The sequence below is a fragment of the Aulostomus chinensis genome, chromosome 15, assembly GCF_037954235.1.
Source record: "Aulostomus chinensis isolate RoL2024-O1b breed Wild chromosome 15, RoL_Achi_v1.0, whole genome shotgun sequence".
NCBI classification, from domain to species: domain Eukaryota; kingdom Metazoa; phylum Chordata; class Actinopteri; order Syngnathiformes; family Aulostomidae; genus Aulostomus; species Aulostomus chinensis.
Window position 1 is genome coordinate 11,205,599 of NC_141334.1, and position 24,707 is coordinate 11,230,305.

The window sequence follows — 24,707 nt, forward strand, 5'->3', positions numbered from 1 at the left end:
GGAGAGCTGGACTACAGAGATAGGCAGGAGGAGGACAGATGCATAGAGTGTGGACGATTTTTGTACGCGTATGTGTGTGTGTTTGATGCTCACAGACGATCGTCTGAGTGTCTGAGGCTGGTTGAGAGTTTTGTGTGTTCCGCAAGCTTCACGACACATTTTGAACGTTTTCTTGCTAAACTGAAAACGTTGCGGCTTTAAAGTGCGACTTTCTCCCAAGTTAAACTCTGAAAAACTTTAACAATCTCTGGTGTCCTTGGTCCATTATTACGAAGATGAATGTGGCAATATTCAGAATTGGTGCATCACGCAGCATCAAGAAATATCTCACACGATTGGTTCTGAGATTTGATGCTTTATTATCTCCACAACACAGGTCATGTTTTCATTGCTGCTGGTTTGAGTTTCAGCAGGATTACACATTAAAAAGGACATTTTCATGAACTTTGCCTGAGTCGTTGGGCTTTCTTTAACACCGCAAGACTTTTTAAAGCTCATTTCATTCATTTCTGAGGAAATTAAACAATGATTTTTTACGGGACAAAAAAAGCCAGCATATTTATAGTGATGATAGTTCAAATCCAGTGACTAAAATAAAGATTTCCTTTAGTAGGAGAGTGTTTTACTGGCTTTGGTGGAGGTCTGCAAGTGCCCCTCTCTTCTGTTTTACATCACTGTGAATTGAACATGTTTAGTCGATTCACCACTGGTCAGGAAAACTGGCAATTCAAATTCCTCGGGTTCTGTCTCACCAATAATGTAAAATAATCCTTAATGGCAAAACCACTTACTCATGTTTCTGTTAAAAAGGAAAACTGTGCTGATGCAGGAGCATTTATATATTTCCAGATATATTTGTCTTGAAAAGATTCCACTAATGTGGAGGTCACATTTCTTTTCTTTTTTTTCCTTTTTGCCGCGTCCTATTTGTATGGTCTCTTTTTATACACTTAAGTTGTCACCAGCACAAAGAAAAGAGAAAAAAAAAAAAAGACAAATTTTTCGTTGCTCCAAGTAACTGAGTAACAACAACAAGCAGCGCAGAATGAAGAAAGAAACTCTTCCATTCTTCATATTTTCTCTTATGGATGGGAGATTGATTCCTTCAAAACAGCTGAAGTTGCGTGTAGGAGACATCGTGGTAAAAGCCCATGAGACATGAGGTAAAAATGTAGGAAATAACTGGACAGAATGGAAAGCAAGATACTTACTACCAGATGAGATGGAGAAATGAAATAGAAACCAGCCAGTCAGGAGAGAGAGACAAAGAAAGAGAAGAAAAACCCTCACTGCCATATGGTACAGAGTACTGAGCTTAATGAGGCGTGAGGCCATCCTCTCCTCAATGGCACCGGCCAATCAGATCACACTTGAATGAACACTGATAGTTTTAAAACTCTGCATATGCTGACAAGCGAGTGATATGGAACAGAACTAACACTACCGAGGTAAAAAAAAAAAAAAAGACAAAAAAATGTACTAAACCTGAGCCAGAACCCACCGAAAGACTGAAAAGGAATCTTCTTTTATGTTCCGATAGATTTGCCAACACCTGTGGTTTCTGGAAGTTACAGCAAGTGCATTTCAATACACACACAGACGCGCGCACGTACACACACACACACACACACACGTACGCACGCTCGACGCAGCGAGAACACCTCCGTCGGAAATGCAGCAGAAGTGGTGCAACTCATGCACCGCTTTACAACACAGCCAAACAAACCTTAGGCTGAGAGGGTTCACTGCACGAGTTTTTTAAATAAAAAACACTGCACGCACCAGCTTTCATCTCTGCATTACCTCCAGTGTATCCATCATTTCCTGTGGATCACTGGTGCTCCGGTATGCTATTTGAATCCTCCCGGGGAAAGGCGGACTCCACCAGTGAGAATGAAAACTACTCAGAGGCAGTTACACAATCCAAATACAATGGTTGTTGCTGGGATAAATGCAGGAAAAACACGGTTTCAAACTGGGATCTCATACTGTAACTTAAACATTGTTTCAATCTATATGCGAGTATCAGGTTCTCACTTTGCAACATGTTTATAATTAGTTCATCATTTGATCAAGTCACTGTATGTGGATGTTACCATGGTTACGCTTCTTCTGACCTGCCAGACGCCGATGAAGTGATGTAATACTCATCTGAAATACTACCGTTGGACAACTTTTTGGTAACTCTGTGAGGAGAATTGGATTTGTGGACTGAGATATAACAGAACATCTCTCCTCTTTCCATCTTCCTGCAGTTAAAAGAATTCCGATAGACCAAGCTATGATCCAAGTGGACTTCGTATAATTTTGCAGCTCTAGAGGGAAAATAGAAAGTATGGAGACAGGCGCGAGGGTTCTATTTCCCGAGCGTGTAGGAGTATCTGTGGTTCCGTTTAAACTGACTGAGGAAAAACTATTTTGGCTGAGGTTGATTTGTTTTGATGCATGTTCGCTTCGACGTGCCGAACCACGTGGCTTGTCATTGGGTTTTCTGATGAATGTACGCTGGTAAACTTTGACATGGTCTTTTCCTTTTCTTGAATAAACAAACCCCTCAGACTTTGCTTGGCCATGTGGATGTCATGGCTATGGATTTTTCTTAAAAAACCATAGCAAAGCCATGGAAATCCATCTGTTATGAAATCGTGTTTTTTTTATTATTATTTTTGTTTTTATTTAATGTGAAATGGAATCATTCATTTTTCATCACTCCACAGCGCAGTACTATTATGTCATGTTTTATTGGGGTTTTTTTGGGGGGGGGGGCAAAATTTAAATTGTATAAAAGGAGAGAACGTCTGAAGAATCCAGATCAGTCGTGTCCATGGTTGTTCCTCTTTTCCTCTGTCATTGTCATTTGTTGTTTTCTCAGCACAGGAAATACGTGCTGTCCACTGAATAGGACATTTAAACCCCTCCGCCCATTTCTAGCTTGTGACTTAATTGTTAAGCATCTCCCCTGGGTTGTGACTCAGGTCCCGACTAAATTGTCACGACCTTGCATTAACCCGCGGTGACTGATTTGGTTTGAAGTGAAAAAAAAGGGCTGTACACCCGTTAAAGGGCCAAGGTCTGACCAAGGTTATTAGTGGAAAGTGTTCTTGAAACATTACCACTATAAAATTAAGTCGACATCTTAGCTGGGGTGGTGGACGGTGCCGCAACAGCAGCAAGAACAGCTGTTTTGTCAGAGGAGGCTAAGAGGGTAACAGAGAATTCCGTGAGTCAAGGTTCCAGTTCTGACTTTCACTGCGAATCAACCTTTTTATGTTTTGTTTTGTTTTTTTGCTTTGGCCAGTGTTTTAGTCACTGAGGGAAAATTTGAAATTTTGAAGTGTAATACCACTTGGAAACAGTAGGGGTGAAAATCGCCACCTTAACAAATGAAGTGCGGCTGATTATGAACGTCTCGGCAACAAGCGTGAAATAGAAATCGATTTCATTCTTGGCATGTGAGCCTCCAGTAGCAGGCAAGTGATGAATTAACAGTAACGTTGATGGATCTTATGAGAATAGTTCGCATAAAAAAGTCACACCATCTCTCATCACACACATCCTGTCAACATCGCCTGCAGCTGAGAGACGTGAGTGGGTGAGGGAGAAGTGGGAGGAAGACCCCGAAATACAGAACCAGAGAGTAAGCGTGTCAAAACGTGGTCCAGCTGTTCACAGCGTGAAATGATTCACAGAAGCTTCGATCGTGCTGATGTGCGTTCGTGTGAGAACCCAAACGCCCGTCATCCACGATCACCTGTTCGATGCGGCAAAGATGGCTCCAACCTGCAGCTCTCTCCGTGCAGCTAGTGATCCTAGCGTGTTATAAAGACTGACAGATTAATTAAAGGACAACATTTCAACAGCAGGAGTGTATTAAAGCAGAGCTGCCATCGTACCAGAACACGCATGAAGAAAGACATCAAGCGGACAATAAATTTCATCTTCCCTAAACTTTTTCAAGCTTAATAAAAACTAGAGTGTGTGCCTTGTGAGTCTGGGCTGCAGGACTGCGTGCAAGCTCCAAGTGGAAACTGCGGTTTGGGCTTGCTCGTGTTTCCATGGGGATCAGATTTAGCACGACATCGGGGAACTGGTGCGATGTTACAGAAAGTTGAAGTTGAACACCTCTCTGCTTTATCATATGTCTTTGGCTCTACTGGTTCATCAAATGTGATTAGTCTCAGCACGAATGCATGTGTATGTTTTAAATATGATTAGTGTTTCCTTATAGAGCTGTAAAGACTTGAGCCCTGAATTTCGGCTTCACACCAAAAGGGCTGATTGCTCTGACAGGCAGACGTGCTGTATTTATTTTATAAGGGTTTTTTTTGGGAAGAAACTCCACCTGTAAAAAGAAATCTGTCTCCTTCCCTTGATGTTTTTGCTCTATTTCAGTCACCTTCACACCTCATCAGGCTCATATGTTCTTTTTTTTATCTGGCTGCTACTCAGATGGTGAAATAGCCTGTCAAAAGATACAGCGCAGAGGAAGACATCCCAACATCGAGCTGCATAAGACTTTGTCTTCACTGCTTAAAGTTGGTGGAAGCAATTAATCTACAGTTTTTATGACAGCCCTTCAAGTTGGTGACATGCAGAAGTGGTGTACCTGTAGACACTGTCCTCTCTCTGTTATAGACCTAATTTGTCTCCAGTTAGTTCCACTGCAGAGGCACATCATTTCCAGTAAGGTGAGCCCTTGGCAAATGTCAGGGGCGTGGTTTATTAGCGAATGTTCTCATGGATGGAAAGGCGTTCAGAAATCCCTAGACTTTGGTAGGCGGATATCTCCAAAATCTGATATCATGAGACGTCTACATAGCTGGACAGAATGAAAAAAATGACTTTCTTTGCAATTTTTCTTGTTGCTCTCGAAACTGAAGGCCCAGCTTTGTCATAAAATTAGCCATGAACAGTTTTAGATAGCATCGACCACAACATTTCTCCTGCATCACTCACAGGTCTACAAGTTGACACACACACTCAGACAAGTAGATTTCTACTACAACCACCCTCAAGACAAGCTTTACGCTTCCATCTCGTCACCCAAAAATACTTGCAGAACTAAAAGATTGCACCGAAACATTTTGAGGCGCTCAATGGTCTTTTAACTTGTGTTCAACTAAAACTGTCTGCACCCTCCCGTCATTTTTTTTTTAATTTCTCAAAAATGCTCATTCGTACAGCAACTGTGCTCTATACCGCCATTGCTCCCTTCATGTCCAACCAGACAATCTCCGTCTACTTGTTGAACTCCCATCTGAGCACATCTGCGTGTCTGTCTGTATGATTGAATACTGTTTAACAGGCTTGACCAGGAAACCACATGCTGAACATCACAGGGGAGACGCATCACCTGCTGAAAATAAGTTCTTGGCTGTGACAGCATACACAAGTACACACACACACAGATGTGTGACATACCGGCTCCCACGTGTTCGTATACACACCATGCACATACACTTTGTTTTATCTAGCTGTCTTACCCTCAACCATCTAATGTCCCCTTATGATGCAAGTTTTATTTTGTTCCTTAAAATCCATTTCAAGTGATTTTTTTTTATTTTAACTATTTCAGTTTAGCTCTCCCTCGACGTCTGTTAGTGTTACATTCGCTTGCTCGAGTGTCACAGCTTGCGGGATCAGCAGCAGCTTCCCAGGGGTCGGGTCATGCTGAAAATGAGCATATCATTGGATTTGACAGAAACTCAGCAAAGCACAACCCACACAGTGAGCAATAGACGTTTGAGACTGAAAATATTCCCCCAAGATAAAGATAAACTGATAGCAGTCACATCAACTCAGTAGGAACCACACGGATCACACTATCGCAGCAAATAGAAGCGCATCTTTAAACATGTTTGAATAAGCTTGGCCCACTTCAACACCGGCTGAGATTGATGTAGTTCTCATGACCTGTACCTACTCAGGATATGAACCTGAATCAGATGAATGTGCACACAAACACATACATGAACACACTCGCAGGCAACGTAACCTCTCCTGCCTGGGAAATACTTTAAGGAAGCAGGGGAAGAGGAAAGCAGGGAAACTAAGAAATAAATAACTCCTTTGTGTCACGGCTACATAAACAGTGAAGCACATTACAGATGACTATAGTGGTCAAACTGATAAGAAGCTTCCTATCGCTGCATGCGTGTAGGTTTGTGGGAAAAGATGGGGGAAAAAAGAAAACCTGCAGGACTCATTTCGGGTGAAAGGAAAGAGAAAACAACATCTTACCTTCATGTGTCCATTTCATCGTCTTCTCATAACATATTTTGTTGTTTAGAGAACAACCAATGTTTATATTAAACTTTTGCCAGTTTTCCCTCCATTTTAGTGTCTAATTCACTCAGCCAGACTAGTATAATACTTCCAAGTAGAGATTGTTATCTATTGTAAATATTGGTACTCCTCTGAGCAAACTCTGCCTCCGTCCTGACTCTGTTAGGAACATTAGAAAAACTCACAACCTGATCATCATTGCCAAACAACTTTGAGCAAAAATGTAAACGGGGCCTACTCGATCAGCTGAACCGATTCTTCGATTTGTCACTATTTTGACAGAGTAAAATACTAAATACTCCACAATCTTGACATTTTGTTGGCAGGCCATTGGAGAAAACACAGAACAAATCTGTAAGAATATCCATTAGGGTGCCATGTCAGGTCTAGCATCTTTTCTGTGTTTGTGTGTGTGCTTGTGTGTGTGTGTGTGTGTGTGTGTGTGTGTGCGCGCGCGCGCGCGTGTGTGTGTGTGTAACCCAAGTGGCCAAATATTCCACTGGGCCAGAAAGTTTCTTCCAACTTGCATTATCCTGCAAATCACAGGCCCCTGTGGGAAGACCTTTGCCAGGAGGATCTTGGCTCGGTCTGGGAGGGCCTTGAGGAACGTGTCGGAATGAGCCAATCAAGCCCTATTCACTCATTCCAGTGTATTGGAAAACCACCCGTGATGTCTGGCACGAAGTTATGCCGGTACATAGTGCCAGAGTAACTGCCGGCTAAGATTAGAAAAACAGTTGATTACAACTCCTGCAACAACTGGAATCAAGGTCTGGGGGTTTATCTGGTTGGTTGAGTGGTGCAGTAATTCAACAGAGCAACCTAATTAGGGGCAAATTAGCGGGTTCAATAATTCAGTAACACACAAGCTGTGAATGCAGAAAACAGAACAAATCATGTTAAGATTATTTGTTTTTTTCTTGCAGCTCAACCCACTTCTCAACCTCCCTTTAATTTCATCCCATATCTCTCTTTTATTACGTTCCCTTACTTCCATCATCTCTTCTCAAGATCAGGCCCACACATCGGGTTTTGAAACCAGTCACATCATCCAAATACACGTTTAATGAAACTGCAAGAATTTGAATTTCAACTATTTCCTGAAATGCAGTTCACTTAGTTTACATATTTGGGTCCTCAGTCTTATATTAGCAGCATTTTCACACTTATAGTTTGTTTGCTCTGATCCAAATCATTTGATGAGATTGTAAACTTGGAGCGTTTCCTTCTGCGTTTGGTTTGTTTCCACAGAAAAAATTCAGCTGAAAATGCGTCACTCCAAACCGCATCGTTCATTCTTCGTTTACTGGTCCGATGTTTCGGCTGGAAGAAAAACTGTAAATAGAAGAAAATCCTGTCTCGAACACTTTTCTTGGCATTTATCCTCTACTTTTTTTTTTTTCAAACTGTGAGTGCTGATTGGAATTCAGATCACATTCAAACCCTAAACTAAGCATACCGGCGTTCATTTGCATCTCAACCAAGACAGTGTGGTGGCTGATTTCACACAAAATGAACACAACAGAAGAGGGAAAACACACCGGGGTTCAACTAAGCCGGACAAAACAGGTGTTCTTTCTTTCAGCTGAGAAACAGGCCGAGAAGTATAGAGCCGACCTGTAAAAACAGATGGTCTAAACAGTGCATGATACCAAGACTGAGCAGTCAAACAGTCACTCATCCTCTCTCATGTCTCAGGAGGTCCTTCTTTTACATAAGAGCTGCTGGAATAGAAATAAAAGTAAGACAGCCAACGACACAGTGTGCGGACACAGAGGGGCTGGGCCTACAGTGCTGGCTTGGTTACCATAGCAACATGTGGAGGTGAGAGAGAGGACATAGCAGCTCAGAGTAAATCTCTGCACCGTAGCTTCAGGAATGCAGGTGCAGTCTCCCTTCCTGTCTGTCTCTTGTTTCTTCTTCTTCCTTTATAAATCTTTTAGTCCCACAAATGAATGCACTCAACGGCTTCCCTTCTTCACTTTTTATGAATCACATCACAACATGTCAGTGTACTCTCCTGCCCTGAAATCGGACTTTCTCGTGTTCACTTCATAAATTATTCTGATTCCAGACTCATTTATATTAATGTGTATATAGAGGGTTGTCCAAGGGAGTAATCACAGCTTACGGGAGAAGGGTGTGAGAGAAAACAAATGAATAAAGAGAGGAGATGACAAGAGAGACAGTGAATACTTGGTTTTGGCTGCATAAGTAGGACAATGGCGTTTTGGCCAACAAGATTGAGCACCGTGAGAATTAAAAACAGCAGTTCCACTTGAAAACAGAGGAGGGGAATGGAGTTGGAGAGGAGGAAGATTGAAGATGACAGTGAGGGAAAAGAGGGCAAAGGGGTGGAATGACTTTTTCTCTCTCGTATTTCTTACCTCTAAGAGGCAGGTGCCAGCTGGGGTGTTCTCTTTGATGGAGGTGTTGTAGAAGTTGCTAGAGAACACAGGTGTGTTATCATTAACATCCTGTAGAACAATGTCCACCTCAGCTGTGGAGGAGAGCGGTGGGCGGCCACTGTCTGTCGCAACAACAGTCACACTAGGTGCCGGCTCTGATTCGAAATCCAGAGCACTGGCTGTGGTTATGATCCCTGTGACTGGGTCAATGGAAAACCAATCAGAATGAGAGTTTTTGCTCTTAAGGAGGCTATATCGGATTTCCCCATTAGGGCCCTGGTCCTTGTCCCTGGCAGTCACCTGGAGAACAAAAGAGCCAGGGTAGACCACCTCAGGAATGGTTTGTCTGTAGGATTGTTGGTCAAACAGAGGGGGGTTGTCATTGACATCAGTCACCTGGATGGTGAAAGATGACTCTGCCCTAAGGGGAGGGGTGCCGGAGTCGGTGGCCATGACCCTGAGGTCATAGGAATCCCGTTCTTCTCTGTCCAGGACTTGATCTACGTATATCAGGTAGATAATGCTGTCCTTGGTAGTAAGAGCAAACTTCCCATCACCCCCCTCAAGGGACACATTCACATTGGCGTACTCTCCGTAGTCTGGATCGGTGACAGATATCCGAGCAACATACTGGCCAGGTTGGGCCCCTTCAGAGATCCTAGGAGAGCCATCCTCACTGAGGAAGATAATGGTCATGGTGGGCTGGTTGTCATTGTAGTCACGGACATGGATGGTCACAAACGCGTTGGTCACCTGGGGAAAGATAACGATGCATCATTCATCTTACATTTTGCAAGAAAAAGAATGTATCTGTTTTGTCCAACATCCAGGAAAGATTGGGATTTTTTTTTTTTTACATCCTATTTTGCAGGACCAGAAGTCATTCAGCACCTCATACTCACTATTCTACTCTGTTCAGCATTCATTCATTTGTCTCATCTATGACATTGCTGATATAAATCAATCTGTTTTTAAACTGCATATTTCCAAAGGAAATTCTGATCAATAAGTGTGATGTCATGAGTAGTTTACCTCCGGTTGGCTGGCATTGTCCCTGGCCTGAACCACCAATTCATGGACCCTTTTCAGCTCATAGTCCAGGGGTCTATTCAGAGTGATGACCCCTGATTTGACATCCATGACAAAGTAGCGGTCAGGGTCACTCTGACGCCGGTTGATTTCATAAAGGACCAAACCATTATCACCCTCATCTTCATCTGTAGCAAACACCTGCAACACAAGGAAATGGCCACTACTAAAATTCTCGCTCTCGACTTGATTTTTTGACCCTGATCAAGTCAGGCTACTAACCTGTAGGATGCTACTTCCTTGTGGGAGACTCTCTGAGATAATTGCATGGTATCTGCTCTGATTGAAGACTGGTGCATGATCGTTGATGTCAGTCACGGTCACCTCCAGGGTCATAGATCCCATCCTTCTCGGTGAGCCCCCATCAAAGGCCTCCAGCACCAGGGTGTATGATGAGCGTTTCTCCCTGTCCAGCAGTCCATTGACAACCAGGTCCAGATATAGCACCTTATTAGCACCTCTCCGTGTCTCCAGTCTGAACGCTTGGCCGACATTACCCTCGCGAATGCCATAGCCTTGTGTGGTCAGCTGGTCTTTGTCTGCATCTGTTGCAGGCTCCAAGGAAAACTTGGTCCCCACTGCTGTGTGCTCAGGGATCTTAAGATAAGCTTTCTTCTTGGGGAACACAGGTGCATGGTCATTGATATCATTGACAGTGATTGACACCTCAATAGTGACACCAGTCATTGTCACAGCGATGAAGCTGTAGTGGTCCCTCTGCTCACGGTCCAGGCGGCGTGCGGTGGTAATGATGCCAGTGGTTTCATCAATATTGAGATCACTACCGACACCCGTGCCCTCATGGTCTGAGATAAAGTAAAGACTTGCTGTTTCACCTTGCGGCAACCCGGCACTAATGTCACCAACAATGGTGCCCTCTGGCTGCTCTTCATCCAGCTGGAGCTCCAATGCTCCAAGGACACTTGTCAACTGAACAAGGACCATGCACAAATAAAAGAGTGGCTTCCATCGCCGGAGACTTGAACTCAGAGAGAATCCACTGACCCAAGCCCTCCGTCTTGACCCTTTACTTGTTGAAGACATGGCTGCGTTCTGCTACACCTGGAAGACAGAGAGAAAAATATGAGACAAAGAAGTCCAGAGAAATTTTATATGTGCATTGACTACTTAAGCATTGTTTTTCATTCTCCACAGAAAAAACATCTTGAAATTCACTTAACATGAAATGAAAACAGTTTATTTTTTACAAAGTGCAGTGTGCATCTTAAATACTTGCATGACAACCTGCTAACACTTTTACTATCCAGAACCTATATAAAAAGACACCACCAGATGAATTTCAGCATATATCCATAAAATGGATATATAACACTTCAGCTGCATCAGGAAGATTTGAAAGAGCGTGAAAATTGAACTCTGAATCTGTCCAGGATCCACGCTGGGGTTGAACTACACTGAAGGCAGAATCATAAACTATATTTATCTGAAGGATAACATTGACTGTTCACCGAGCGAGCGAGAAGGTTTTAAAGTGTTCAGAGCAGTCGCACGCTTAAATCCATAGGGAAGACACTAAAATGGGCATCAAGACCCTTTGTAGAATTTCTTTTTTTTACGTGCAACAGATCATGATAGCGAATGCTTCCACACACGTGAAAAACACATGGTACTTATGGGAACGCACGCCTGTAGCAGCTTCAGCAAAGCCTTTATGGAGAGAAGTATAGGCTTTATAGATCCCAAACTCTACATCATGCACAAAACCATGCAGATATCCTCCTCACACGAATGCAAAAAATCAATAGAGTCTATGACTGATTGACATATGCCGTGCAACAGGGCTGGACGTGCTTCATTATTTGAAATACTGACTCCAAGAAACATAATCTACCCTCTATCCTTTAATGTCCTGAAGAAAAAAAAATCACCATTTGCCGTTTCAATCAAATCAAAACAAACACCGATAACGATTTGCAAATGGTATCGAACGCAGGTTTGACACACATGCGCTCGCACACCACCGTCACATTCTAGAAGTACATTTGTATCTGCTTTGGCAAGTTTACTCTTCTAACCTCTCACAAGATAGATGTACAGTTTACCCCTTGATGAGGTCTACAAATATTTACATTATGTTCAAAATGAGAGCAACTGTTTATGCGTATTCCTCTTGTATTTATATGAGAAGATTTATTGAGCATGTAACTCCTCAAACATCCAGCAATGAGAAGAACCATGCAGGCCTGACATAACTCACTCCTAAAAGCTGGAGACCAGAGAGATGCTGCTTAATAACAAACTACTCCCACAGTGATCACCATATTAATACCTAAACACACTGGAATGTGGATGAATCCTGCCTAAATTAGGTAATATTTCATGCAGATTTCTTTCCTTTCCTTTATTTTTTGTTTTAAAGATGCACATGTGTGATGCAGGCGAGGGGCCAGTAGCGAGCTTGTCAGCAGAGGGTCCTTGCTGGTCAGTCATATTCATCCAGTTAATCAGTCCCACAGCGCACGTATAATCTGGACAGTTAATTTAAGGAATGTCCTCAACATCCAGAGAGAAAACCAGCCAGCTGGTAGCTTCAGTACCTGCACATGCATCAACTGCAGTATTTATTCACACATACAGAAAGTTAATGGCTGATAGCTGATGCTATCCTCTTTGCAGCGAGATGGAAAAAAACAACTACTTTCTCTGATGGATAAATTACACAGCGATTCTACTGTGCTAAAGGTATCTAGTTTACACATACAGCCATAAAAAAACATGATTTCATGTCTAATGAATCCTCCTGCCATCACTCAACCCCACCCTACTGCCCTGGACCTCATGCAGTAGTTTATGAGGCCTCTGAGGACGACAGATTAATAAAGTCTACAGCTCCACTGGGACATGAAAAGGGACACTGATACTGGCCGCTCAGATATGGTCGCTGACCTCTACATCTGCTCAGACTGCTGCTCAGAACAGTTGCTGCTGCAGAGGGAAGTAGAACTGAGACTCAGTCCATTCTGGATTAACGCTCTTATTTTATTTTGTTTGTCTTTGTGTGTGAGTGTGTGTGTGTGCGTGCGCGTGCGTGCGCATGTGTGCGTGCGCATGTGTGCGTGCGCATGTGTGCGTGCGTGTGTTTTTGTTTCTCTGAGTGTCTTGAAAAAGAGCAGAGAGCCTAGGGGACAATTAGGGGTGTGATGATGAAATGAAGCCTTTCTACTGCACAGTAGGAAAGTCAGAGTCAGTGCTTTGGAGAGTCCGTTCTGATGGAATGAACCATGATGCAGCCACCATGAATATTTAGGAAAACAGAAACAGAACAAAGCTGAGAGATGGAAAGACGGGATCCATGATTCAATAAAAAAAGTTATAAAGAAAGTTACATTCAGAGGAGTGGGAGAAACTTGTTTTTTGAAAGAAAAAAAAACAGCATAGATGTCCAAAACTGTGTGTATTTTTGCATCTCTTCTCTTTCACTGCATCAGTTGAGTGCCAGTGAAAGATTTTATTGATGAACAAATCGCACGGCTGCAATCTGTCACTGTCAGTGAACAGACAGTCTATGACATCATCTTCCCTTTGAGGTAATACGCTGTAATACACTTGTGTTTATTCTGGAAAACATCAGCTGATGAGGAATTGGAGAGTGCGAGGGCTACAATATAGCTCATGTTGAAAGGATACTGGCATTAACAGATGGCCAGTGAAGGACTACCTCCCTAGTCACTCCCTCTAGTGGCGCTCTTTAGAACTGTCAGATAATTATGACTAATTTATCGAAAACACACACAAAAATAAATGACACATTTCTCAAAATTTGCTCTCAACCAGTCTGTCTGCCTGCTTGGCTGGTCTTTGTAGAACATGTGAGCTGTGACATCATCTCTGTGCGACCACATCGAGGGGCAGTGCAGACCTAGAGGGCTCCGAACAGTCTCAGCCACATTATATCTGGCATTGCACCCCCATAATCTGTCTTTGCTGTGCAGAAAGCCTCAAAGCCTCAAATACATGGGCCTCCACTCTTAAGTGCTGTTACCATATAATAGAAAAGTACTTTCTATAGGACGTGACTGTTTAAAGCCGTACATTATGTGTCTGAGGATGAGTGTAAGTGTGTTTATCTTAGTTGTTAGGGAAAGCTTTTCCTCACACGGTGCCAATTCCAAACAGACCTCGCGATCTCCCCCATCCCTCCCTCATCTGCCCCTCCTCCATCCCTCAGTCCGTTCCCTCTAATGGATTTAGCAGATCTAGTCGGGCACGCCATGGCTACCCTCGGCCAAGCAAAACAAGACCAAAAGTCACAAAGTTCCAAATAAAAAATGGCCACTTCACACTGCCTATATTCTCTCCATGTGTTTGATGATGGAGCTGCAAAAGGACATACTGGTTCCATTGAGCCAGTTCCCCTGGCATTGCCTGAGGACACTTGTCAGCTATTCATCATGGCCTGCAAATGATTCTGTCTCAAGCACTGAAACTTTGGCTCAAAAACGCACTCAAAACTCCAAATAATAAATCATATTTACAGGAGAGCGTTACATCTTTCTTGCATGTGCTTTATGCGATGTTAAGATAATAAATCAGTATAGTTTTCAAGTGTAAAAATCTTTATTTTTGAAGTAGAATTACATCTTAAAAAGAGGGGTTGAGAATGAAGGGAAGGGCCAGACTGCGGTGAAACAGGCTGCAGTGGTGTAAAGGAGAGGGAGGGGAGGCTGAGAGTACGACATGGTGGGGGCAGCAGAGGATGGAGGAATGCTTTACATCTCAGTTTTCATGTTGTTTAGGGTTGAGCGGGGAGGGACATCTATGGGTTCCCTTTCCCCGGATCGCTGAATATAGATGTCGCATTTCCAGCCCCAGCTGTCATGGCCATTGTGAGCAAATGTGTGTGAGGCGTCTCTGTGTTAAGCCTCCATCCATGCACATGTTTCCTCAGTTGCCCTTTCATTTTTTTCATCTACATTGAAAGAGGATATAGGTTTCAGTTTATGCCCATAAGTGGCTCAATTAAAACTAAATAAAACCTGATTCTATGTTTCTAACGTATCATAGTAACAGCCTCTCAGACAGCCAGACAGCCGTTGTCTGGACAGTGACACACACACACACACACACACACACACTGAAATATACATGTACCGTGGCAAAGCACAATCAATATTAATAATACTATGCACAGAGAGAGTTCATGACTGTGTCATACAACTGGGTTACCTCACCCAAGGGAGGCCTGCAGCCGTAAAAGCTCTCACAATCGGTGAAACCCAACCTTGCTGGTTCATGAGGACTGGTTGAATTAATTATGATGAAGCGAAGGCGAGGACCTTGGCTGCTCTTCTCTGTGGTTGATCTGATACAGAGTGACAACAAATTCAGCCAGTGACTGAAAGGGAAGGTGAAAGAGAAGCAGTTGCAGCCAGTCTGAGTAATTGAGTTGTTAATTTTACTCGATACAACATGGCTCCTTTCTCATTCAGAATAATACGGTTGTGTACAAACTCTGGCACGCAACTGTGCAGTAACATTTTTTGCAGTTTACCTCAACTCTGAGAAAACCCGTGCTTTTTTTCACCTTTTTTTAATTCTAGCCATGAAATGTCACTCCTGAGTTTTACTTTATGACTTATTTCCTATATAAATGTCCAGGTTAGTGACATCAGTGAGGCTGCAGATGTGTGTGTGTGTGTGTGTGTGTGTGGGGGGGGGGGGGGGGGGCGTCCTCACAGAGGGTTCGGCTCACAGTGAGAGCAGCAAGTCTCCGTGCCAGGAGCCATAATGAGAGACCACAGTTTTTGTTCTAATCTGCAAAGTAGAGGGGGCAAAGAACAAAATAGAAGCTGAATTATCTGATCAAGACATTTTTGTTCAAATCTAAAAGGTTTTCGTGGAGATTTTTTTCATGCTTGATGACTTTGATTTTAAATGATGCGAAGAAAATGAGGTGACTTTTTCAAGTTTTGTTTAATTCTCAGCAATAAAAGACTAGTCCTTCATGTAAACCGTGCCCTCATTTCAGGGTCATATCATTTATCATGACAAGAGTCCGTTTAGTTCATAAAACACTTGCCAAGTGACTGCATGAATCATCTGTCTATCACAGTCTAACTTCAACCTATCAGATCAATTTACTCACATAGACAAAGCCAGTTGTTATGAGATTGAAAACATCTTTTCAACTGAGAAAAAGCTAGAGCAGTGATGTGCCTCTTTCCAAGAGGAAATACCGAAGAAAGTGATGCAGTAGCAGCAGCTACGCTAACCTCCTCAGCATTCGCCATTGTTGTCCTGAAAGGACAGGCACTTCTAACGGGTTTTAGCCGTCTCCTCCAAGTACGGTGATTGGCCCAACCACCGACACAAATGCAGAACTTAAAGCCGGATAAGATGTTTTCCCGTGCAGTCTTGTGACATTGTTATCTCATGACACCAGGTACAGTTGCTGCACTCTGTGTCTAAATCCACACACGCAAAACAAAGAAAAGAAAAAAACATCAAGCAGCTTTCCCCAACATCTGCAAGAACAATCTCACAGAAATCACCAGAAGTAACCACAGCAACCATAATATGTTAAAACTAGGTGGTGATGGAAATCATTTAGGATCCTTTTACATGCTGGAGACACAAATTCCCTGGTTCAATAATGTTATGCAACAGCAAGGTTGTGCCTGGTACCGACATACACACGACTGTTGCAGGGTTTTGGGGTCCAGTTTATAACATCAAAGTTCACAATAACTTAAACAATGATAATTTTCTACCTTTCACCAGGTGTTTTTTTATTTTATTATAAACGTAACCACACCTCAACTCTGTTGATATACAACACATTCCAGCAGTGCATGTAGTTTCAAGGAGTTAAGCTGAATAACAATAGTATAATATTTCCCACTCAGAGGTTTTGTGCGTCCATCAGAGGATCTGTGTCCCTACCACAAAAGGGTCCTAATTGGCATTGTTTCCATGCTCCTGGCATGTAATTTTAACAGATGTTGTGCAGCGTGGTTGTGGTCATACTTGTGGTCCTTTCACGTATTTCTCTGCGATCAGATCGCCACCTTAATACCTCTGAGTATTAATCCATATGAACGATATCTGAACAGAGTTTTATGTGGCACTATTACAATGCAAGAATGCAAAATAAATCCAAGTTTTCAAGTAAGTCTCAATTCACCATAAAGTTGAAACTGAACTTTAAGAAAGGCATGTTATACTTTTTCTTCTCCCCACTAACATTCCTTCTCAAGTCTGTGGGGATAATGGCTGACGAAAAAAAGAAAATGCTGCTGAAGACACTGAACCTCTGTTGCAGCAGCATGACAATTCAAAGCTGCTGTGATGACTCATGTTTGTTTTTTATACCCACAAAGCTGCCAAGCTGGAATACAGTCACACACATCTACTAACTCCACCAGATCCCCCTTGTGACAAAAATGGCCCAGATTCTAAAGCTTGACACAGAATGGTTAAGAGGGAGTAAAACTGAGTGTGTGCTGACACACACACATAAATAATGTGCACATTGAACATCACCAAAGCCACAGAGCCAGTCGAAAACACAGCAAGAGGTGATTGACTAACCTCTTAACCTGCAAGGTCATGCTGCAAACGGGCTGTGAGATTTGTGTGTGTGTTGCATGAGCAGTGTGTGTGTGCTTGTGTGTGTGTGTGCGTGCGCGCGCGTGTGTGTGCATTCTTGCAAGAATTTAAAAGGGAGACAGATAGATGGCGAGAAAGGAGAACATTTCAAAGTGAACACACACACAACAACAACAAGGAATGAGATAATAAGCCAGAAAAAAGGTAAAAGTGCAGCTGAGCCAAGGAGCACAAATAAAAGGATGGGAGATGTGCCTGAAGGTGAAGCTGCAGCTGCTGTCTGCCATCACTCATCACCCTTCCCCATCACAGTGTGTTTATATCCAAAATGGGCAAGTTGCTGTGTCGAACCATGTCCAGGACTCTCAAAACATTTTTACTTCACCGCTAAAAGTGAGATAAATACCGTTGTCGAGACTCACGCTGGAAAGCTTTTGACATATCTGTGAGGCATTTGTAGTGGAAAGCAGGAATACTGGCTGGAAGCAATTAAACGTCAGGAAATATTCTTATCAGTGTTGAATGTGGAAGGCATTGAAATGTACAAACAAGTATTTAATGGCTCCATTTGGCTGTACTTTGTGCCACAACTTGTGATATGCATCATATACACACACACGGTTATGGTTATTTATTGGTTACTTTCTTTGGCGTCCTGTTATCAGTAAGAATAAGTACTGTGTTGAGCATTACTGAACAATGTGGATATGTGAGAGTGTAAAAAGCTCTAGCGCCGTTTGAGGAACACTGCACTTAGATGTTAATGTGATTTAACCACTTTAAAGTTGATTATACTGCAATTAAAAGTGCAATTGTAATATTCATAATGATTTTGTAGTACTATACACTTGTGAGAACAATGTACTAGCTTAAATCAATTCCCCTGGAGGACAACCCTCATCTTCCACTCCAACCTTTACCCTAACCTCAACCTAGTCGTAACTCTCAACCCAAAACTTGAAAATGAATGTTTTACTCAGTGGGGGAAGAATTTTTGTTCCCACATGGGAACAGTGGCAATATGAACAGTGTTTTTGCCTCAGCATGATGACCGTGCACTCACACGCACACACACACACACACACACACACACACACACACACACACACACACACACACACACACACACACACACACACACACACACAGGTCCTGTTGAATTGGCATTCAAGGAGCATAAACTTCGCATTACACATTTCTGAATGAAAACTGATAGGAAGGCAGCACACTGCATGACTACATGTAGAGAGTATTTGATTGGACGGATGCAAAATGTGCTATACCATAACTTTAGGTGAGGACTCAACAATGTACACTGATGGGAATAGTGGTATCTGTCAGGGGGCGTGAAGCCCATGCTGTGCTCCATGTAGTTGCCCAATCAGTGCTCTGTAAAAAGCCTTGCACATGTTTTGAGCTGTCACACATCCCACTTTCCTCAACATGAATAAATCTTAGCCAGCCAGCCCCTAACCACAGTAATTTGGGACAAGAAACAGGGTGAGAGGTACCGAACAGCCAAAAGACACACAGACATAGAATTTTTGCTAGCTAGCTCACTAGCGTCGCTGAAGTCATAGAAATACATTCTGCAAAAATGTTTAAGGTAGTGAATGTTGTGATTTTATTTGTTGAAATTGGTTGGTATACACATGCTGGTGCACATCATATTTTTGTTTTAATGTGAAAAAAAACAAACAATTGGATTTTGATATGAATACAAAGAAAGTCATTTTTGTGCTTCTTTTTGAGGCAGGTAATCTCATCTTGACTCAAAGACACACACACACACACACACACACACACACACACACACACACACACAAATCCCAGCGTTCATTAATTAACTAACAGAGGAAGAGCTCAAAGACAAAACATTCTGCTAGAAAGCCAAAACAGACACAAAAATGTCACCAAAATTTTCCGGGTCATAACATTGTTTAAGTAAACAATTAAATATTCATCAAAATGATCATATGGGAGGGTGAGTGTCATTCTGAGAGAAAACATCATGTCAAGTATTACAATGATGAAGTCTTTACTAGTTATTTTCAGGCTGACAGATCTGGGAAACTGTCTGAATATTCATTTCTCACACACAGAGAGAATATGGCACAGTCGTGACTTGACTTAATGGTTAATAAATTCTCAATCTACTCCCTGGTTAGTGGCGCGCCGACAGCTGTTCAGCATGGGAATGCCTTCGTATCACGTTACTCCGTTATATTTCTTGTGGTAAGCCATGGGAATTAAGTCTGTCTGTTAATCGTGATCAAAAGAGGAATCCCGATGAAAAGCCAGATATGTGATTTGATCAATGACTCCTCCACTCTGACAGAAATATTAATGGCAAACAAAACCACCCATCCTTTCAGTTTCCACCGTATTAAAGAAATAACGCTGCGTTTCTTTCTTTTGTTCTGTCTTTCTCACACTGTCAAGCCCTACATCAATTCAATTACCAGTTAGTCATTATGTTTGTCTCACTGTAGTTTTGTAGCGTGTCTCTGTGCTAATCACTTGCTTCATGTTTGTCTCATTTCACGAAGAAAAGAAGAAACAAAAGAAATATTCCTTGCCAACTCTCTTCACACAAACAGACACACACATCGTCCCTGAATCCCTTAACTTGCATAACACTACCTGCACTGTGATGCCCTACATGCAGCTCGCGATTCACTGATGTGACTGAAGTTACCAGAAGCTCAGATTATCTCACTGACTTCATTAAAAACACATGAGACTCATCAGAGACCGACTCCTCGCTCTTCGTATCCCTGCTCGGTTCCGCTCACCTTCCGAGTTTCCACGCCTCTCATCCATCAAACCCCCAGATGGGCATCAGTTTCTAGATTTCATTCATGTTTCCAATTTAATACGTCATCTCATTAAGAAACATGCGTGTTTGTACCTTACTGCACGCCTGCATCAGTCATCCAGTCATGAGGGGTTCCAGCAGAAACATGCGATTGCTTCTTAAAAAGCAGGTTGAGATTGAAACAATAATTTATCTATTAGTATTTAAATAGAACATTGGGGATACAGAATATGAACATGCATCATCAAAATCTGCTCGTAAATTTTCAACCCAACCTCCAAAAATGTATCTTCCAGATCACAAGTCCAAAACATGATCGATGTCATCTCAGGAGGCTTCATACTTGTCTCTGCAAATAAAATGAGTTGCCTTGAAGAATGTCATCGAAATACGCTGACACTTCAGGGAGATATCAACCATGATTTTTGAAAATTCATCTTATAAATCACAGATCCAGAATACAATCAAGTTGCTTGGAACATTCTTCTTTCAACCATTTCTCACGGACTCAAGGAATTTGGTGGAAATTCATCAGACAACATGTCCAGAAAAGTACCACTAATAGGACACCGGTATATTCTGCCAGTGGCCTTGAACAGACTTCAGGATCCAGGATCTAATTTGATCCAGATCAACTCTTAATCCAAATCAATCCATTAGTTTTTGAGTTATCCTGATTCTGCTACAACAAATAAACAGACATGCACACCAGTGATTATTTTCACAGCTGCTGGTTTTTACATTGCAATCATAAAGATTTGATGTGTTTGACTTAAGGATAATTGCCCACATCACATAAAAGTCTGAGAAATTGTGAGGGTCTTTCTTTTTCCCACTTGTTTTTGACATTTTATAAATTCAATATTTGACAAAAGTACCAAGAGTTGCAGCCCTGCTGAGGTATCTCTATCAACTATGCGCTCTGCAATAGACTTTCTCGCATGTCCATGACAAACAGACAATTCTTCCATCAGTTGTCTGCAGCAACGGCAAACCCAGAATTCCAACAATTAAGGCACATGTTGGCTCTCAGAAGCCGGTGTCACAGGTCCAACAGACCAAGGCAGAGAAGCACATGATGGGGGAAACCTGAGAGGCTTTACAGGACTTCCATATGCAGTTTCCTCAAGGAATAGAACAACAATTTTCCAGGAGTTATTATCCTTGATCCTAATCATGAGCTACGCTGACCAGTTGGGATCAACATACGTTGATGAATTAGAAAATTACACTGTAGTAAATCATGACATTTTAAACTGTTCTTAAAGGACAGCTCAGCTTGTGTAAAAGCCCGTTATTGTGCAGACAGCAGCAACTGCAGTGAAAATATGTCTCTTTTTATAATTTGGCCAGTACTTCCAGTCTTTCCCGTTGAGCTGACCTAATCATTCCACTGACAGGAGTCCTACTGCCCGGACGAAGACCATGAATAATGATGCAGGCGGTTACCTCAGAGCTGGGACTGAGAACAGAGAAAAATTGAATTGTACCGTCTCGAAGCCCCAGCTAGTCAATCATTCCTCGTCCGACAGAAGAGTCCAGTCATTTCCTTTGATTAGTTGAGTCACTCATGAAGTAATATCTTCTCCAGAGCAGCAGAAAGCTGGGTCATCACTGCAGGGATGAAGGAGCTACAGTGCAGTGCATTTTTTTTTAAACCAGAAAGTGTAGAAAACAGCTGACCACCAACACTCAAGAGAAGAAGTATCCCACACTGACAAACACAAATATACATCACCATTTGTGTTTTGACAAATTAATGTTCATGCTCTTTGCAGAAACATTACTTGAAGCTCTTCAACTAAGCTCGCTTAAACCGCTACAATGAACAAAACTGACATAATTGCATATAAGAACACCCACAGCTCAAATTGAATTTTACAAGTATAATCACAACAAGATGGCAGACTTGGTGATGGTTGCTGCCATGGCAACCAAGAGGCCTCAGGAGTAAAGTTAATGAAATGTGAAGCAATCAGCAAAGGCGAGTCTTTATCAATGGGAATCTTATTTTTCTGGCTCTTACTACCTAAAGCTATTAATAACTCCCTGGGCTTCCTGAAGAGGGATGATGCAAATAGAAGAGACTTTCCAGGAAACCAAAGCTGCTTCCTCACACAATAGCCGCGCTTAACTCTGGTTTTGTAGTTCACATGCTGCCCACTACACTACAGTTAGATGAAATCCTTTCAATATTGAGTCTTTAGTTTATGTCAAGTCCAACAAAGTGGTCTGAGAGGTTACACAAACACAAGCTTCGGGCATAATGCAGTGAAAGATGAAGGATAAATATTACCAGCAGCTACTTGTGGAGTTACTTGTTGTGTGTGCATGTGTGTGTGTGTGTGTGTGTGTGTGTGTGTGTATGTCTGCATGTGTGTGTGCTTGAGTCATCTGCTACCCATTCAGCACCCGAACTGCACTGTATTTCTATAATTGTGAGGGCAGGTTACCTCATTTTTTCAAAGGTGCTAAAATAGCATTTAGGGATTCAGTTTAGTCTATGGGTAATAGCTTGGCATGTATCGGAGTGTGTAATGTATGTATCCATGTGTGTGTGAGAGAAACACAAGCAGAAAGGGGGCGGGGGGGGGGGGTCTCGCTGAGTCACTTTCCGATATTTGTACTCACTGACTTCCCAAGCACAAAAAAGAAAACTCAGGAAAAAACAGTTCTGAGACAGAGTTAGAATGATTTTTGTGTGAACTGCAACAACATTACTTGCTAATACTATCACACACACACACACACACACACACACAGTTGGCAACACTATGAAGCAAATAATACACAAAAGCTTTCCCCGTGTATTCTATCCAATATTTTCCATGCAATGTCTTTATCCTCCTAATTCAATTTGTAAACATTTAATTTATAGACAACATGTTAGAGGGATAAATAAAACCAGAATCTTTTTCACTTCTTGTGGGTTTTTTGAGACCCACAAACACGACAACAGTGTATACAGAACAATCAGCATTACAGTGACAGTGACGGTGGCCAATGTTCAATCTGATTATACTGCATTCAGTTGTGATTGCAAAAGAGGCCTCAAGTTGTATATTCCCTTAAGCAAACCCATTAGAATAAACACACACAAAAAAGACCCATAAAGACTGTTGGGGAATTATATTACATCCTGATTGAACTTTAAAGGAGAGATTTAAGAGTATTTGCTTGCACGCCAAAGTGAACCCAGATTCAGATGTGAGATTTCAAGATTCAAGTTGTCAAGTGCTGTAAAAGGCAGTTGCTAACTCGTGTGTGATGCTGCCAATATGAACCCTACATAGCCTGAGCCCAGAGGTTCAAGGAATACTATTCAGCCTCCTCCCTGCAAAACTGTAATTTCAGCAATTTTAGCAAAAGTGCCTATTTTTTTTTTTAGCTCTGGCCTCTAGAGGATGAAGCCCCTGACCCTGCCTGGGTCACTATCATTCCCTACACATTCAGCTGAATGAAGTGCAAGACAAACAGCAGACTGTTTACTTTGTTGATAAGCTCTACAAAAAGGCTTGACATTGACCGCAGTCCGTAGACTTCGAAGCCTTGCCTGGCTTTCTTATAAACAGCGTTAAGAAAAGAACAAGTAGTACTTCGACTGATTATCACAGCTATTCTTTAGGAAGTCAGTCAAACTTACAAAATAAAAACAGCCATTTATTTTATCCCCTGAACATTTTCAGCATGGCAATTTAAAAAAACAAAAAACAAAACAAAACAAGAACTGGACTTACTGTCCAGGGTTTGCTACCATCCTAAACCTGAAAAGCTGTCCCTCTAAGAAGCTAACCTAAGTAATTATAAGTTGTTTGTACAAACATAGGCTGTCCTCGGCTGCAGCCGCACCAACGTATATCCATATGGTTCCTGTTAGAAAATCTCTAGCTGCACGCTTCATCACTCTGCGAGAAACCAAACCCTTACTGGTTGTATGCAAACCAGAGGCTGAGGCCAGTTTACTGCAGAGCTGAGAGCACATGGGACCATGTAAGTGGATAGTGTAATAATGCATAGATCCGTATCCCTCCTTACAGAAGAAAACCAGGAGCTGTGGATGCCAGCAGACACCAGATACGACTAAAATAACTGTTGTGGTTAGGTGCTTAAATGTGCCCCTGGTTTTCCAGTTTTAGCTTCAGGGGATGTAGTCATACTCAGACAGAAATGGATGCTAAATATACTTCATATTTTAAAAAATGCAATTGTGTCAGAGCTATTTGCTGAATAACAAAATTATCCATCTGAATTTTAGTATATTTAAGGTAATATACAGTCAATTTTCTAGATAGTCCCTCTGTGGTCTTCTATTAGGAAAAAAGAAAGCAGACCCTGCTGTAACTAATGGTCTAAATGCCTTGCTCAAAGGTACACCGCAGTACTGTGTGTTCTCGCCACTGACCACCGTCTTCAGCCTTGAACTGTCACATCAGTTGATCTCCTCAGGAAAAAGTCCAAAGTATGCTGGCCCCCTTTTTTTGCATTTCCCAATGAGTGGTTCTGTCTTCCCTCCAACACAAAGTAAGTGGCTCTGAGTT

The 24,707-nt window shown here is 42.1% G+C and overlaps 1 protein-coding gene and 1 long non-coding RNA gene across 2 annotated transcripts in view; one reads left to right on the plus strand and one right to left on the minus strand.

The window, feature by feature from the left end:
- The window catches only part of dchs1b (dachsous cadherin-related 1b), an 85,875-nt gene that overhangs the window by 60,308 nt on the left and 860 nt on the right, over positions 1-24,707 (minus strand). Inside the window, exons 2-4 of the mRNA XM_086226345.1 lie at positions 10,005-10,844; positions 9,726-9,923; positions 8,673-9,446 (exon numbers count right to left, since the gene is read on the minus strand). Of these exons, the coding sequence (XP_086082471.1) occupies positions 8,673-9,446; positions 9,726-9,923; positions 10,005-10,826 (1,794 nt within the window). The 5' untranslated portion in view covers positions 10,827-10,844. The remainder of the gene's footprint in view (positions 1-8,672; positions 9,447-9,725; positions 9,924-10,004; positions 10,845-24,707) is intronic.
- The window catches only part of LOC147248672 (uncharacterized), a 67,906-nt gene that overhangs the window by 37,776 nt on the left and 5,423 nt on the right, over positions 1-24,707 (plus strand). The gene's annotated exons all lie outside the window — the stretch shown is intronic.